General features: G+C 47.3%; 1 protein-coding gene across 1 annotated transcript; it reads right to left on the bottom strand.

The window, feature by feature from the left end:
• Positions 1–476: 476 nt before the first annotated feature.
• Positions 477–17,519, bottom strand: SERPING1 (serpin family G member 1). The gene is made up of 8 exons (XM_004051175.5): positions 17,446–17,519; positions 16,847–16,919; positions 14,807–15,293; positions 13,018–13,152; positions 8,989–9,192; positions 8,655–8,794; positions 3,400–3,619; positions 477–997 (listed from the first exon to the last, which is right to left on the bottom strand). Exons 2-8 carry the CDS (start codon positions 16,895–16,897, stop codon positions 744–746), a joined length of 1,491 nt encoding a protein of 496 aa, XP_004051223.4. The 5' UTR covers positions 16,898–16,919; positions 17,446–17,519; the 3' UTR covers positions 477–743.
• Between the last annotated feature and the right edge of the window lie 499 nt (positions 17,520–18,018).

The following is an 18,018-nucleotide window of genomic DNA, read 5'->3' as shown; positions in this document are numbered from 1 at the left end:
ACCTAGTCAACTCTGAAACTTACATAAAATAACAAAGGGTTGCTGTTTGAAGCCACTAAGTTTAACGTGACTTACTATACAGCAATAGCTGGCTGATACAGGAACCATGGGCGCTCTTGTCCTTTAGTATTGAAGCAGCTGATATTCAAAGGCAAAGGAGAGGTATGGTGTGCCTACAATCCCAGCACTTTGGGAGGCTGTGTTAGGATGATTGCTTGAGCCCAGGAGTTGGAGACCAGCCTAGGCAACATAGTAAGACCCTGTCTTTACAAAAAATTTAAAAATTAGCTGGACATGGTGGCAAGCCCATGTGGTCCCACCTACATAGGAGGCTGAGATGGGAGGATTGTTTGAGCTCAGGAGGTTAAGGCTGCAGTGAACCATGATCTCACCACTGTACTCTAGCCTGGGTGACAGAGCGAGACCCTGCCTAAAAAAAATAAAAAATAAAAACAACAAACACAAAGCAGAGAAAGTCATGGTCTGTCAGGTTTTATTTATAGAGTCTGGTGAACTTGAACTAGAGAAAGCTGCAAAAAGTGGTTTGGAGAGCATGGCAGGGCCATGGAGAAGGGCTAATAGAAGCAGGTCCCTTGCCCAGACCCTCAGGGAGCCCTTTTGGTGGATAGCGGACACCTGAGGTAGGAGGTGGCAGGGGCCAAGTCCAGGCAGGCAGCAGCAGGGCTGCAACTGAGAGCTGAGGCTGGAGAGGTAGCGCTCGCCCTAACCTGATCCTGCAGGTCTCAGGCCCTGGGGTCATATACTCGCCCCATGAAGACAGGGAACTTGTGCTGCTGGTCCCAGAGCACGAAGAGGAAGGGCTGCTGCACTTCAAAGATCAGCAGGGTGCGGGCCACAGAGATGGCAGAGGCTGCAGCCGCCTCCACCCCAGTCTCCGTCAGTTCCAGCACTGTCTGGTGCTGCATTGCAGAAACCTGAAGATCTGGGTCCTCTGTCAGCCCACACAGGTTAAGGTCATAAGAAAAGTCGAAGAATTCTAGGGCAAAACCAGAGAAAAACAGAGTCAGAGGCCAGCATGATACCCTCAGCTGATGGAGACCTTTGTCCTGAATTCTCTGGGTTCATCCTGAGTCCCAGTGCTCTCTTCCTCTTCCCTTGTTTGCCAGATTACATACTGTACCCTCTGGCAGTTCGTGGGATCCTCTATTAGTGGGCCCAACACTGCCACTCTCTCTCAAGGTGAGAGGCCTTGCCCCTCATCCCTAAAACAACCCTGAAAAATGATGTCATTGCCTCCTTGTCTCCCAGGACCTTGGAAGTGAGGTAATAGATCAGAGATAGGTCACATATGAAAAAATGAGGTTATATGCAATGCTATGATGCTGTGAAATAATGGGAAAATATGCTATAGGAGCATCTTTAGCTCCAAACATTAGACCATCTAATATTTGGTCTCCGATCCCAGTTCTTGACACAGAGCTACTAGATCCCTTGGAATTTCCTGGGTCAAAGGAATGCCTTTTGTGCTAATGAGGCTACTCCTGCTGGCTCCTGGATTGGGGCTGGTCACCAGGAAGACCAAGTGTGATTAGAAGCTTGGAACTTTCAGCCCCTCTCTCCATCCTCTGGGGAGAAGAGAGGAACTGGAGATTGGGTAATAATCAATCATGCCTACATGATGACTTCTCCTAAAGTACAGGGTTCTGAGAGTTTCTGGTTGGTGAACACATACATGTGTCAGGAAGGTAGCAAACAGAACTCCACAGGATAGATGCTGCTGGGCCCAGGACCCTTCCAGATTTTGCCCTATGTATCTCTTCAACTGGCTGTTCATCTGTATCCTTTACTTAATCCTTTATATAATAAACCAGTAATTGTAAGTGTCTCCTGAGTTTTGTCAGCTATTCTAGCAAATGATGAAACCCTAGCAGGGAGTTGTGGGAATCTCCAAATTATAGCTGGTTGGTCTGATGCACAGGTGACAACCCAGTCTTGTAACTGACATTGGAAACGGGGGGAAATTTGGTGGGGTTGAGCACTTAAACTGCACGGGATCTGATGTTATTTCCAGGTAGAGTGTTAGAATTGGATTCAATTGTAGGACACCCAGTTGGTGTCCCCAGATAACTGGAGAATTGCTTAGAAAACACTCCCACACCTGTTTGGTGGCCAGAAGTGTTGAATGAAAATAAAAAAGAGGTTTTCTTCCTATACAGATGACATATACAAGGAAATGGAATCATGTGTTAGGTGGTCAAGTTCTCTAACAAGAAATGAAGTGACAGGGCTGGACATGAGATCAAAGGTTAGAAAATGAGGCTGGGCACAGTGGCTCACACCTGTAATCCCAGCACTTTGGGAAGCCGAGGTGGGTGGATCACTTGAGGCCAGGAGTTCAAGACCAGCCTGACCAACATGGTGAAACCCCATCTCTACTAAAAATACAAAAAAATTAGCTGGGCGTGGTGGTAGGTGCCCGTAATCCCAGCTACTTGGGAGGCTGAGGTAGGAGAATCACTTGAACCCAGGAGGCGGAGGTTGCAGGGACCCAAGATCATGCCACTGCACTCCAGCCTGGGTGACAGAGTGAGGCTCCGTCTCAAAAACAAACAAACAAACAAAAAAACAAAGGTTAGAAAATGGAGTCTCTGGGCTGGGCACGGTAACTCACGCCTGTAATCCCAGTACTTTGGGAGGCCGAGGCAGGTGGATCACAAGGTCCGGAGATTGAGACCATCCTGGTTAACACAGTGAAACCCCGTCTCTACTAAAAATACAAAAACAAAATTAGCCGGGCGTGGTGGCGGGCGCCTGTAGTCCCAGCTACTCGGGAGGCTGAGGCGAGAGAATGGCATGGCGTGAATCTGGGAGGCGGATCTTGCAGTGAGCAGAGATCACACCACTGTACTCCAGCCTGTCCTGGGTGACAGAGTGAGACTCTGTCTCAAAAAAAAAAAAAAAAAAAAAAAAAGAAAATGGAGTCTCTGTTGCCTCTCGTAAACTCAGGAGCCTCCAGATCTGCGCTTCCAGATAGCTTCTTGCATATTCCACGGTGTGGCTGACTGTTTTGAAATGTGTCTGGGGAAGGAGCATCCATAATTCACCTCGGTTACCTGTCCCACTGTTCCACTGCCTATGTCACAAGGAACCATAGAAAAAACTCAGGAGAGCTGGAGACCTGGGTCGGTGTTCTGGTTTGCCTCTGACTAGCTCAAGGGTAAATCATGGAATCTTTGGGTAAGTCACATAAAGCTTCTGAGCCTCCATTTCCACAACGATCCAGTGGGATAATAGCACCTACCCCTCTAACTTGCAGGGTTGCAGGACAAACTGAGATTATGGATGTAAAAAATACTCTAGAGAATGCTAACTACATCTTAGGGATCCCTCCTTTCTCCTCTGATGGCCTGGGAGTAACCCTAAGCTGCCAGAGCTCACCCAATTTCTCCATGATTGACAGCATATCCTGGCTGGTCGTCACTTTGATGCGGGGTAGTGTTAGGAGAGTGGGCTGGAACTTGGACATCTCCAGTTTCTTCATGATGGCCTTGAAAACAGAAGGGCTGAGAGCCTGTTCCATGTCTTCAAGACGATGTTTCAGGTTCTGGGGTACCAGGATCACCAAACTCAGATTGTGGGAGAGCTGCAGCTGCCCCACCTAGAAAATAAGAGATGCACCTTAACAGTCTTCCTACCGCATCTCTCTCCTGGCCCCACCCTCTGTCACAAGGCTGTCCTGCAGTCTGCTCCCACAGTCTGTATTTCAACAAGCATTAGTCAGACCTAGGCTTCCAGGCTTTACCATGAAATGGGGATACCAGCTGGGTGAACAGTGCTGATCTAACTCTGTGCTGGGGAGAGGTAGAGGAAGGAGCATGAGTTTCTGATTATACCCTGACTCTACCACTGACGAGCTATGTAATATGGGCAAGTGATTTGATTTCTCTGAGTGCTGTTCCCTTCCTTCCAAATGTGTTGTGCATATAGTATATAGCATGCACATTGAACCACCGGAGTTATCAGGTCAGCCTCTGTAAAAACTATTGATCACGAGGTCAAGAGATTGAGACCATCCTGGCCACCATGATGAAACCCCATCTCTACTAAAAATACAAAAATTAGCTGGGTGGTGGCACGTGCCTGTAATCCCAGCTACTCAGGAGGCTGAGGCAGGAGAATTGCTTGAACCCGGGAGGTGGAGGTTGCAGTGAGCTGAGATCATGCCACTGCACTCCAGCCTGGTGACAGAGCGAGACTCCATCTCAAAAAGAGAAAAAAAAAAAAGAAGTAGGACTTTCAACTGGTGACCAGACAAAAGTATGTAAGAAGTCCAGGGCCCCTGGGTTTAACACAGGGGTTGTCAGCTCGGAGTGAATTTGCCTCTCAGTGGACATTTGGTAATGTCTGGAGACATTTTGGTTGCCATAGCTGGCAGGGGGCAAGGAGGATGTGCACACAGTGCTACTGGCTTCTAGTGAGTAGAAGCTAAGGATGATGCTGAATTCTACAATGCACAGGACAAAGAATTATCTGACCCAATATGTCAATAGTGCCAAGGCTGAGAAACCCTAGTCTAATAGGATATGAGACTGTCATTAAATAGTATTATGATTGAGGCTGAAGGAACAAAAAGAATCTAGAGGAATGCAGAATTCAACTGGGCAATAAAGAAATTAACTGAAAGCAATCAATTGTTGGAACCCGAATAGCCCAGAAGAAGTAGATTGTAAGCCAATTTCGACTGAAGAGAGTGGACATGGGGTCCCTGTTGACGTAGCACTCAAGTTGGATATACTCATTTGAGTAGCATGTGCCCTTCAAGTCCTATGTATGAACCTTGAATCTCTGAAGAAAAATTTACCATGCTGTGGTCTTGAATTTTCAAGACAGTAACCTCGGTGTACCTGAGCTGGTAAATCTCACCCCTTTCCTTGGGTAAATATCTTTAAGTGCCAGGAAGATTTAGAATTTAGTATAGGAATGACAAAAGAAACCAACTCATCATGTTAAAACCAGGTGTTAAGTTCAGGGTAACCTGTATGTTTGTTATTTAAAATAGTGATTGTAATTTTTAAGAGACTCTGACATGCTAGTTTTATGCTTTTAAGCAAAGTTGTAGGATAATTTCATTAAGTGTGAGAATGATATTGGAATGTTGGCTAGAAGTTAATTCACCCTTCAAATTTAATTTTCAGTTTACAAGTGAGCTTTAGGTGTTAGGATGATATGGCCAAGCAGAGTCGTAATTACGACCTGTCAGGTATTATATGTGTTTAAAAAGAAAATCAGCTGGGTGAGGTGGCTCATGCCTGGAATCTCAGCTACTTAAGAGGCTAGGGTGGGAGGACTGCTTCATCCCAAGGAGCTTGAGGTTACAGTAAGCTAGGATTGTGTCACTGTACTCCAGACTGGGTGATAGAGTAAGACCCTGTCTGGTAAAATTACATAAATAAATAAAAGAAAAAAGAAAATCGAGCATATTAAATTTTTAAAGGGAGCTTAAAATGCTTATGGGAATACTAATTATGTTTGTAGATAGAAAAAAATGGTTTAAAGGAGTTTAATCTGTTCAATATGGCAATTAATTCAAGAACAAATGAGAGTGTTTTTATATAAAAATCACCCTATTTTTTTTTTTTCTGAGACAAGGTCTCACTCTGTCACTCAGGCTGGAATGCAGTGGCATGAACTCGGCTCACTGCAACCTTCGCCTCCTGGGTTCAAGCGATTCTCCTGTCCCAGCCTCCCAAGTATCTGGGATTACAGGCATGCACCATCACACCCGGCTTATTTTTTGTATTTTTAATGGAGATGGGGTTTCACAATGTTGGCCAAGCTGGTCTCGAACTTCTGACCTCAGGTGATCCACCTGCCTCGGCCTCCCCAAGTGCTGGGATTACAGGCGTGAGCCACTGTACCCAGCCTATTCTTTTTTTGTGTTTTGAGACAGAGTCTTGCTGTGTTGCCCAGGTTGGAGTGCAGTGGTGCGATTTTGGCTCACTGTAACCTCTGCCTCCCAGGTTCAAGTGATTCTGTGCCTTAGCATCCTGAGTAGCTGGGATTACAGACATGTGCCACCATGCCTGGCTAATTTTTGTATTTTTAAAAAAGTAGAGACAGAGTTCCACCATGTTGGCCAGGCTGGTCTCAAACTCTAAGCTTCAAGTGATCCACCTGCCTCAACCTCCTAAAGTGCTGGGATTATAGGCATGAGCCACCGCGCCCAGCCAAATCACCCTACTCTTAATGTAGCAAGTTCAGCTTAAAATTAAAAGGCATAAGTAAAATTTTAATTTTGCATTTGTTAGTACATTAAATTAATTATCTGTTTAAAACCTAAGGAACTCTAAATAGTGGCTTTTGTGCACAAAACTACTCCTCCTCCTTTGGCTTAAAAAAAAAAAAAAAAAAAAAAACTCAGGCTGGGTGCAGTGGCTCACGCCTGTAATGCCAGCACTTTAGGAGGCCGAAGAGGGACGAGCACTTGAGGTCAGGAGTTCATGACCAGCCTGGCCAACATGGTGAAACCCCATCTCTACTAAAAATACAAAAATTAGCTGGGAGTGGTGGCAGGCACCTATAATCCCAGCTACTGGGGAGGCTAAGCAGGAGAGTCGCTTGAATCTGGGAGGCAGAGGTTGCAGAGAGCTGGGATTGTGCCACTGCACTCCAGCCTGGGCAACAGAATGAGACTTTATCTCAAAAGAAAAACAAACAAACAAACAAAACTCATATTGGCTTGGGGAGATAGAAATTACTCTTCATATTATACCTCCTTTGTATTTGAATATTTATTATTGATATTATATGTCCAGAATGCTCACCTTAACCTATCACCTCACCTCAATGGTTACAACCATTGAGTCTACTCCCAAGGGATTTTTACAATGATTTTTGGTTTAGAGTTTTGTGTGAAACTTTAAAAACATTTTTAGAGAGGAAATACTTGTTCTTATAATTCGAATAGTTACATTTAAACCTAACTTGTTAAGTTCTTAATTCCTACTTTCTACCTAACATCTATGGCTTTGATTAAATAGCCATTCCAATTGATTTGAAAAAAATCTCATATTTATACCTCCCCCAACGTATCTTGAATTTGAACAATGCCCTGGACCTGTCACATATATTCACTCTTCTGTGCCTTATACAGGCTGCCCTGGTTCTGCTAAGTGAGTCATGAATGGTCAAATACATTAGATAGGGATGGATAGATGCGTGGATAAGTCCATGAGTGGATAAATAAGTGAGCAAAGAATGGTCAAAAATAACCTCCTCAGCTGGGCGCTGTGGCTCATGCCTGTAATCCCAGCACTTTGGGAGGCTGAGGGTGTGGATCACTTGAGGTCAGGAGTTCGAGACCAGCTTGGCTAACATGGTGAAACCCCGTCTCTACTAAAAATACAAAAATTAGCCAGGTGTGGTGGCGGGCACCTGAAGTCCCAGCTACTTGGGAGGCTGAGGCAGGAGAACTGCTTGAACTCGGGAGGCGGAGATTGCAGTGAGCTGAGATCATGTCAATGCACTCCAGCTTGAGTGACAGAGTGAGACCCTGTCTCGAAAAAAAACCTCCTCTATGAAGTCTTCCAGCCACTTTTACTAAGTGAGTAGCTCTCTTTGGCACCCTCTATTTCATTCATTCATTTATTCAGCAAACACTGAATGAGCACCTATGATAGGTGGCATTGTTCTAGGCACTACAGATACAGAAGGAAACAAGACAGGTTCCTGTATTCAAGTAGAGAGACAGTATCTTAGGGAGACAGACAATATCCTAAGCAAATAAGCAAATAAATGACATAATTTCAGATGGTGATGAGTGTAATGAATATAATAAAACAGCAGTGATATTACAGGGTGAGGAGGAGGCTGCTTTAATGGGGAGAAGACTTCTCCACCAAGGTGACCTCTGAGCTGACACCCAAATGACAAGAAGGAACAAGCTATGTGAGGATCTGAGTGAAGAGGGATCCAGGCAGAAACAAAAGCTAAGGAAAGCTCCCAATGTGGAACCAAGCCTAGCATGTTCCAAGAACAGAGCCTTTGTTTCTCAGCCAGGTACTGAGACATTGTCTCTTACTGTTTTCTATCTCATAGATCTGTGTTTTGCCATCCTAAAAAGGTGGAAATATCTGGTAATTGGGGATGAGATAGCTTGCCAATTGGGATCCTCTGGGCTCCATATTCTGTCTTCTCTCCCTCCCTACTCATCAAACTAAATTGTTCAATTTCTGCTAATGCACTTAAGCCATTTAACTCATGTGCACACATGCACTTACCACATATATGCATATACAAGGATATACTTATACACGTGTACACATGTATATGTATGCTGTACACAGGTACCCACATACACACAGGACTTGCTAAGCCACCAGGGTCTTCTGATGAGTTGACTGGAAAAAGAAACAGATGTGTAGAATAGGAACACGACTCACATTTTGCCATTCAATATAGTAGAGATGCATGAAGAAACTTGAGAATCCTGTTTCCAGCCTAAAATATACAATGTCTGCCTTGGCCAAGGCTAGAGAAAGGAGAAGGAGAAAAGATAGGGTGGAAATACAGATGGAAGGAGTAGAAATGATGAATTTGTAAGCATGTACCCCAAAATGATGGGACTAGAGCAGAAAAAAAAGTCAGGAGACTCAAAAGGTTTCAAACAGGAGAAGGAAAGGTTAAGAACTTACCTTGGCTTTCAAAGTTTGGTCAATGAAATGGGCCACAGGGTACTTCTTGCTATTCATCATGGGCACTTTTATAACTGAGTTTTTGAAGTGAAAGGGTTCCATTCTGGTTTTCTTGGGATCAAATGTTGTCTTCCACTTGGCTAGAGGGAAGAGGTGGGAGGGTTGCTCTAATGCAGGTAGGAAAAGGATGAAGAGGAGCTAAAAGCCTTGTTAGCAAAGAGTGGCGCAGGGACATTGAGATCCGATTGTAGAACTTGGGGTTAAGTGGGCTTTGAAGCCAGGAGGGGAAGAAGGACCCAGAATGGGAGGACTAACTGGCTAAGGGCGCCCTTACCACTCAGGTAGATAGCATTGAGGAGGACAAGGCGGGTATCGGAGGGCAGGCTGTCTAGCAGCCGGCTGATCTTGTTGTTGGTGTTCTTGGCCACCCAGGTGTTGATGAGCTCCAAGTTGGCATCACTGTTGTTGCTTAGGACTCTGGGGCTGCTGCTGTACAGGGTCCGAGAGGCATTCACAAAGATGTCCCTTATGGCCAGGTCTGGGGGTATGTTGAGAAAGGGAGGCATGAGTCTTGAACACGTCGTTCTTTCCATGAGCAAGATTTGAGAGTGAGCATGCTTCCTATGGTTCTATCTGCTCACTTAGTGAATATGGCATGGTGGAGCGCGGTCTAGCCCACTCCTCTTACAGATGTGGCAAATAAGGCCCAAAGAAGGCAAACCCAGAACCAAGAACAAGAGAAGTAGCCCCAAGCCTCCGCTGCCTCAGCTTGCTATGTGACTATGGCTCGGCAAGATAATCTTTTTGAGATATTAAATTCCATTTGCCTAGATTTTCCCTCTTTTCTTCCCTTAATTTTGGCATGGAATAGACTCTGCTTCCTGGCCTTGGTGGAAGTTTGTGACAAAACTTCCTGGCTTTTGCTCTCCAAAAGCCTTCAGTCCACTAAAAAAAAAAAAAAAAAAAAGCACTTGAAAGATAATTTTTCTAGGACTAAGTAGATTAAAGATATTTTCCCAGCTGGGCATGGTGGCTCACACCTGTAATCTCAGCACTTTGGGAGGCCAAGGTGGGTGGATACTGGAGGCCAGGAGTTCAAGACCAGCCTGTAATCCCAGCTATTCGGGAGGCTGAGGCAGGAGAATCACTTGAATCTGGGAGACGGAGGTTGCAATGAGCTGAGATGGTGCCACTGCATTCCAGCCTGGGCGACAGAGCGAGATTCTGTCTCAAAAAAAAAAAAAAAAGATATTTTCCCAGGTTTTGCTGATGCCTAAGTACAACATAAGACCAAGAACCTTGCTTGGCACAGCTCCAGGGTGCAGCTAGATGGGGATAGAAGCCCTAATATTGAATGCTGTTACATTTTTTTCACCAACCTAGCAAGACGGCGGATAAAGCTGACTTACAGCTTTGTAAGTAATAAATAAATGCAACATTTCTTGAACACCTCTGAGCCATGTTTTTCCCACATCTAAAAGAGGGTGTTTTTCAGATGATGGGGTGATGGTGAGTTTTTAAAATTTAAATTAAAAAAAAATTTTTTTTTAGAGACAGGGTCCTACTCTGTCACCCAAGCTAGAGTACAGCGGCATAAACATAGCTCACTCTAACTTCGAATTCCTTGGCTCAAGCAACCCTCCCGTCTCAGTCGTTCATAGCTGGAACTACAGGCACATACCACACCCGGATAATTTTTAAAATTTTTTGTAGAGATGAGGTCTGTCTATGTTGCCCAGAGGCTAGTCTCGAAATTCTAGCCTCAAGCAATCCTCCTACCTCAGCCTCTCAGTGTTGGAATTACAGGCACACTGAGCCAGACCTAAGTATTCTTTTTACAGTTTAAAAAAAAAAACAAAAAACAAAAAAAACAGCTTAAAAGAAGTTTTCCTTTTTTTTAAAAAGGGAGGTGGGTAGATTAGTTCAATGGTTATCAAACATTTTAAAGCAGCAGAACTGCTTTCAAACAAAGGCATGTCTGAAGCCCACAATATAAAATGGACCCTGGCTGAGGCTGGGTGGGGAACTCAGAGCCCAGCTGGTCCGTTTCCCTCTCACAGGAAGTGGTGAACCCTTCCCCACTGCTCAGGCTCCCCACACCCCACTCCCACCATGACTCCAGAAACAGCTTTGCAAAGTCCTAGGGCTCCGAGGAACAAAGTCTGAAAACAACTACATTGGATCGTTTTATAAGTTTATTATTAGTATTATCATTATTACCTACTTAATAACATAATACATGTAAATGATAACAAATTCACATAACACAAAAATTAAAAGAATTAGAGTCCCAAGACTCCTTTGACCCAAAAATGAGCAAAAAAATTTTTTGTCTATTTTATGTCTATAGCTCTCTAGCCCTCTAGCCCTATATATTAATGAATGCATATGGGTATTCTTCTTCTTTTTTTTTTTTTTTTGAGACAGAGTCTCGGTCTGTCACCCAGGCTGGAATGCAGTGGTGCGATCTCAGCTGACTGCAACCTCTGTCTCCCAGGTTGAAGTTATTCTCCTGCTGGGACTACAGGCGCGTGCCACCACACCTGGCTAATTTTTGTATTTTTAACAGAGACAGGGTTTCCTGGTGTTGGCCAGGCTGGTCTTGAACTCGTGACCTCAAGTGATCCGCCCACCTCAGCCTCCCAAAGTGCTGGGATTACAGGTGTGAGACACTGCACCTGGCCCGCCCACCCCATTTTTTTTTTTTTTTGAGATGGTGTCTCGCTCTGTTGCCCAGGCTGGAGTGCAGTGACGCAATCTCGGCTCACTGCAAGCTCCGCCTCCCGGGTTCATGCCATTCTCCTGCCTCAGCCTCCCAAGTAGTTGGGACTACAGGCACCTGCCACCATGCCCAGCTAATTTTTGTATTTTTTTGGCAGAGACAGGGTTTCACCTTGTTAGCCAGGATGGTCTCGATCTTCTGACCTCGTGATCCGCCCGCCTCAGCCTCCCAAAGTGCTGGGATTACAGGCATGAGCCACCACGCCTGGCCTTTTTTTTTTGAGACGGAGTCTTGCTCTGTCGTCCAGGCTGGAGTGCAGTGGCGTGATCTCGGCTCACTGCAGCCTCCGCCTCCCAGGTTCAAGCGATTCTCCTGCCTCAGCCTCCTGAGTAGCTGGGATTACAGGTGCACACCACCATGCCCGGGTAATTTCTTGTATTTTCAGTAGAGACGGGGTTTCACTATGTTAGCCAGACTGGTCTCGAACTCCTGACCTTGTGAATCACCTGCCTCGGCCTGCCAAAGTGTTGCAATTACAGGCGTGAGTCACCGCGCCTGGCCTTTTTTCTTTCTTCCTTTTTTTTTTTTTGAGACAGAGTTTTGCTGTTTCACTCAGGCTGGAGTGAAGTGGCATGATCTCAGCTCACTGCAACCTTCACTCTCTTGGGTTCAAGCGATTCTCCTGCCTCAGCCTCCTGAGTAGTTGGGATTATAGGCGCCTGCCACCATGCCAGGCTAATTTTTGTGTTTTTAATAGAGACAGGGTTTCGCCATGTTGGCCAGGCTGGTCTTGAACTCCTGACCTCAGGTGTTCCACCCACCTTAGCCTCCCAAAGTGCTGGGATTACAGGTGTGAGCCACCATGCCCAGCCGTACCCCCAACTTTTTTTTTTTTTTTTTTAATGGAGGCAGGTTTCGCCATGCTGCCCAGGCTGGTCTTGAAGGCCTTGGCCTCCCAAAGTCCTAGCATACCTTCAACTCCTTGAACTTACAGATGAGAGCCACCACGCCTGGCCCAGCTTTCTGCTTCTTTGTTTTTGTTTTTGTTTTTGTTTTGAGACGGAGTCTCGCTCTGTCGCCCAGGCTGGAGTGCAGTGGCGTCATCTCGGCTCACTGCAACCTCCGCCTCCCAGGTTCAAGCAATTCTCCTGCCTCAGCCTCCTGAATAGCTGGGATTACAGGCGCCTGCTACCACGCCCAGCTAATTTTTGTATTTTTAGTAGAGACAGGGTTTCACCATGTTGGTCAGGCTGGTCTCGAACCCCTGACCTCGTGATCCACCTGCCTCGGCCTCCTAAAGTGCTGGGATTACAGGTGTGAGCCACCGCGCCCAGCCTGGCTTTCTGCTTCTTAATCTTTTGAGGTAGATAGCATCATCACTATTTTACCGTACCTGCCCGGTTATTTTTATTCTAAAGCAGTTGATGAATGCCAGAGACTTGTCTAAGATCTCACTAGAAGAACAATCTAGTTCCTGGAGTGACCTAATGCTCCTGCCAAGGTCTTCACCTGCTCTGCAGTCCATCCCTGATACTGTAGCTCCAACATTCCCTCTGTCCTTTCTTTCCCCAGCGCTGGGTCCCCCTTCAGAGTCCTCTCAGGACCCTCCTCTGCAGACACTGCCCATTCCTGGGCACTCACCTGGGCTGTGGAAGATCTGAGAGACTGAGGTGACACCTTTGGTCGTGAAGCCCTTCAGGGCCTGGTGGACACAGGTGAAGTCCTTGGGGTAAGAGAGGATGCTCTCCAGGTTTGTTTTGGTGTTCTCCCCAGCCCCTGCAACAAAGGGCAGAGATGAAAGATACTTGCAGGATGAGTCGGGGGCCTTCCTTGGGAATGACGGTTGGGGACCAGGCTGGAATGGAGGGTATTCCCTGCTTTGGAGGGGATCACAGATCATCTGAGCTGGAAGTGTTCTCTCAATCTCTCTTTTTTTTTTTTTTTTAGACAGAGTCTTGCTTTGTTGCCCAGGCTGGAATGCAGTGGTGCAATCTCAGCTCACTTGAATCTCCAGGTTCAAGCAATCCTCCCACCTCTGCCTCCCAAGTAGCTGGGACAATAAGCATGCACCACTATGCCTGGCTAATTTTTGCATTTTTAGTAGAGATGGGGTTTCAACATGTTGGCCAGGCTGGTCTTGAACTCCTGCCTTGGCCTCCCAGAGTGCCAGGATTATAGGTGTGAGTCACCGTGCCCAGCCAAGAAAGATTCTGTAGCCTTTTTAGAATTCTCTCTGGGGAGTAATAGCTCTGTCCCCACTGCTTGTAGTAATTTGTTTGTGCCATTCCTAGGGTAATTACCAAATGGGACTTGACAGTAATCCCTCAAGATGGCAGAGGATTTACGTTTTTTTGACCTCCCACTAAGTCAGACACTAGGCTGCTTCTTTTTTTTTTTTTTTTTTGAGACAGAGTCTTGCTCAGTCTTCCCAGGCTGGAGTGCAGTGGCATGATTTCGGCTCACTGCAACCTCCGCCTCCCATGTTCAAGTGATTCTCCTGCCTCAGCCTCCTGAGTAGCTGGGGTTACAGGTGTGCACCACCATGCCTAGCTAATTTTTTTTTATTTTTAGTAGAGACGGGGTTTCACCATGTTAGTCAGGCTGGTCTCGAACTCCTGACCTCGTGATCCGCCCGCCTCGGCCTCCCAAAATGCTGGGATTACAGGTGTGAGCCACCGCACCCGGCCTGGCTTTCTGCTTCTTAATCTTTTGAGGTAGATAGCATCATCACTATTTTACACAAGAGGACTCAAGGCTCAGAGAGGTTAAAGTGATCTGCCCAAGGTCACAGAGCTAGAAGGCAGTACTAACCACATCTACTCTAGGTCTATCGCTGATGATTTTTTTTTTTTTTTTTGAGAAAGAGTCTCGCTCTGTCACCCAGACTGGAGTGCAGTGGTGCGGTCTCGGCTCACTGCAACCTCCACCTCCTGGGTTCAAGCGATTCTCCTGCCTCAGCTGCCCAAGTAGCTGGGATTACAGGCATGCACCACCACTCCCTGATAATTTTTGTATTTTTAGTAGAGACAGGGTTTCACCATGTTGGCCAGGCTGGTCTTGAATTCCTGACCTCAGGTGATCCACCCGCCTTGGCCTCCCAAAGTGCTGGGATTACAGGCGTGAGCCACTGCGCCTGATTTCATCTTTCTTATCACCTCTCCTTGCCATGAAACATGGTTAGTGGCTGGGACCTTATTTTATATGTTCTTGCATAGTCACAGGGTTTTACAAGCAATCGTGCCTATTACATCACTGTGAAATGATGGAATGTTCAAGAATGAAAAGATACATCCCTCTACCCCACCCCCAATATATAATAGACCATTTTTACAGCTTCTTCCCAGAGGCATGGCTTTGTAAGTGTCTGGGCTGGTGACTCTTATGGGAGTGTCCAACAAATGACCTGGAGAGAATTCAAGCAGGGTCTTACCGAGCAGGACCTGGGTAAGGAGGCTGGCGATGCTGAATGGGGAAAAGGCCATGTTGGTCTCCACCTTCTTCATTGCTGAGAAGGCGTGGTAGAGCTTCAGGGAGAAATCTACCAAAGCATCCCCCAACATGGCCTCTGTTGAATGACTCTCCAAGTCAGAGCAGAGAGTAACAGGTCCTGGGCAGAAGGACCCAGTAGTGGGCTGGGTAGGAGAATCTGTTGGGAGCTGGGTAGTTGTTTGGGTGGGTTGGATGGTGGGTTGGGTGTTGGGTTGTGTGGTGGGTTCATCAGTGGTATTAGCTGTTATTCTGGTGGCTGAATTGGTTGTTGAGTTGGTTGTCGGCAAGCTAGAAACCTCCAGGATGGGTTCAACGAATAGCTTCTTGGAGATAACTGTTGTTGCGACCTTCCCTTCGCCTCTGTCTTGCAAACTCTCTGGATCCTGGGAGCTGGAGCTGGTAGCATTTGGATTTGAGGAGGCTCTATCCTGTGGTTCAAGAAACTGAGTTTCATTTTTTTCTTACTACGAGGCACAGTCCTCTAAAATACTCAAAGCAGGAAGAGAAGGTGTGGATGTGGAAAATGTCCTGTACAAGAGAGTAATTTCTGACAGTGCGGCGGATGAGCAATCTGTCTTGGAACCACCACCACTAATTCCTCAGAGAAGGGGCAATACAGGGTGAAGGTGGGGGTGCACAGGAACGTGCTCTGCAGAAGATGAGGGATAGTCAGGGACTCTGTAATCTCCAACCAATTACTGCCCTGTAGGAAGTTGTTTTCCAAACAGTGAAGCTGAGTGTTGTCATTTATCTATGTTCTTGCAATTTCCTGTAAATATCTACCTGTTTGACTCACTTGCTTGGCTAGTACAGACATTTGAACTTGTGCTCCTTGATTTAGAACAGTAAATTTTTAAACTGTGGGTTGCAACCCATTAGTGGGTGTGGAAAAACAGTACACATTAGGAAGGCAACGAAGAAAGGGAAGGAGGAAAGAAGGGAGGCAGGAAGGGAGGGAGAGAGAAGTAGTATAGGCCAGCGGCTCTGAAACAATTTTGACTCCCAGGGGATATCTGGCAATGTCCGGAGACATTTTTGGTTGTCACAGGGAGACAGCAGGGAAGATGCTACCAGAATCTAGTGCGTAGAGGCTAGAGATACTGCAAAGCATCCTAAAATGCACAGGGTAGCCCCTCAGCAATGAATTATCCAGCCCCAATGTCAACAGATCCTTCACTGAGAAACCACGCATTAGCTCCATTTCACAGGTAGAGAAACTCATACTGACACATATTAACTAGTCCAGGGTCTCACAGAAATGGGAGAAACAGCTAGGGGTCAAAACAAGTTCTCTGATTCCAAACTCCCTGCTCATAACTACATCATCTGCTGAGTATGTGATGCCAACTTGCGCGTGCACACACACACACGCACATACACACACCCCTACCTACCTTTCTCCTGGGATCCTGCACTTCTTAGCCTTATTTCTAGTCCATGACCTCCCAGACCACTGGGACCTCTCACTGCTATTGACCCCCACCCAGACCCAGGTATGTTTGCTACCATTCTTCCCTGTCTTCACAGGCCCTAGCCTGGGACCACCGTCTGTGTCACAGCAGCCAAACCTCTCCTCCCCACAGCTCTTTTCTACAGCAAACTCTTGCTTTGATATCACAAAATGCTTCCCATCTCCTTGCCCTATGTGATCCTCCTGCCAAGCCTGCTTGGTGGACAGGGTGGGATCTGTTTATTCAACATTTTATAAATCAGGAGGAGTAGGCTGGGAAAAGTGACTTCCTCAGGACCATGCTGCGCAGCTCCTACATGGCCCGCCAAGATTAGAACATGCATCTGTCTGAGTCCTGAGCTCTTTCCACCACCTACGAGTGCGTGTGCAAGGATCACACTCGATGATCCCAAGAGGAGCTCTCCTCATTCCCCGGAGCCTGAAGGGTTAATCCTCAGCCACCGCCCGCACCCCGCACCATCCCGCCTCCCGTCTCCACCCCCGTCCCCTATCCCACAAGAGACCACATACCCCAGCCAGCAGCAGCAGCAGGAGGGTCAGCAGGGTCAGCCTGGAGGCCATCTGGGCGGCGACGTCAGCGGACCTGCGGAGCCAGCCAGCCTCGGAGCCAGCTCCCAGCCTGGGAGCCCAGGGGCCCCCACCCCGCCCGGGGCCCGCCCCCATTCCGTCCCAGGCCCCAGTCCCTCTTAGCGAATTCCCTCCTCCTCCCTCCTGGGGCCACCTTCTCCCTGGCTCCTCCCTCTGTTTTGTTTTCCCCAAACCGCTTCCCTTTCCTGGCACCGGCTGGCCCTTCCTCTCCCCGTGGGCCCGGGTCTCTGTCCATCTGTTCAGTCGGAGGGGAGGTGGTGGGAGGGGGAGGGGGTCCTGCTTTAACCAAACAATGAGGCCAGAGGCGTGGGGGAGGGGAGGTCCTGGGGGGCTGAGCACAACAGGCCTGAGGCGGGAGGGGCTGGGGTAGGAGGAGGCAGAAGTCCCAGGTGGAAGCAAGCCTGTAGAGACCCCCGAGATCAAGGCGGGCAGGAAGGCGGGGGTGAGGAGACCCCCTCCCTAGACCTCTTCACTCCATGCTTTCCACCCTACTCCCCACCCCTGCCCAGCACCAAACCTACTCCAAACTTCTGGTCACCAGGCAGCTCCAGTGCAGACTGAGTAGAGAGTCCCCCAGGGTCAGGGAGGGTGGGGTGCGGGGGGGGGCAGTCTTAGCTATTGGCTGGCCCAGGACACTGCCCAGTTACAAATTAAGGAAGATTGATCGCTGGTGTGAGTTCCTGTAAATCAGGATGGGACGGAATGGGACTGACCGCTTGGTCTTCTTTGTGGGCCAGGCCAGGAATTTAGCCCAAATCCCCTGGTAGGTGGGGTGAACGGGGAAGCTTGGGTGCAGTTCTCAGCTTTACACAACCAAAGCTTCCCCCGCGTCTTCATGAGTAACAATAAAAACAGCACGTACACAAAATGTGCTCCGCAGTTTTTAAAGGAATGAACTTTTTGGAAATTGCTCATCTCCGTTAGTCCTCAAAGTAACCCTTTGTGCCCCATTGTACCCATTTGATAGTTAAGATACTGAGCCTTAGAGCAGTGAAATGTCGGGCCCTGATCACCCTCATTTGGAGAAGTATTCTGAAGCCTAATCCCTGCTCCCATCTCCCCTGTGCCCTGTAGGTGTTCTGCCATTTTTGCTC

The sequence above is a fragment of the Gorilla gorilla genome, chromosome 9 (assembly GCF_029281585.2).
Source record: "Gorilla gorilla gorilla isolate KB3781 chromosome 9, NHGRI_mGorGor1-v2.1_pri, whole genome shotgun sequence".
NCBI classification, from domain to species: Eukaryota; Metazoa; Chordata; class Mammalia; order Primates; family Hominidae; genus Gorilla; species Gorilla gorilla.
The sequence above is the reverse complement of the archived record's forward strand: the minus strand, read 5'-3'. Positions and strand labels throughout refer to the sequence as shown.

What these genes read in the sequence shown, in the direction of transcription:
- SERPING1 (XM_004051175.5), bottom strand. Translation starts at nt 16,897, where the DNA reads ATGGCCTCCAGGCTGACCCTGCTGACCCTCCTGCTGCTGCTGCTGGCT. An exon ending in CCTTACCCAGGTCCTGCTCG is followed by an intron (nt 13,153 to 14,806) that starts GTAAGACCCTGC and finishes CCTTTGTTGCAG; the next exon opens with GGGCTGGGGAGAACACCAAA. An exon ending in GTCAATCATGGAGAAATTGG is followed by an intron (nt 998 to 3,399) that starts GTGAGCTCTGGC and finishes GTTTTGCCCTAG; the next exon opens with AATTCTTCGACTTTTCTTAT.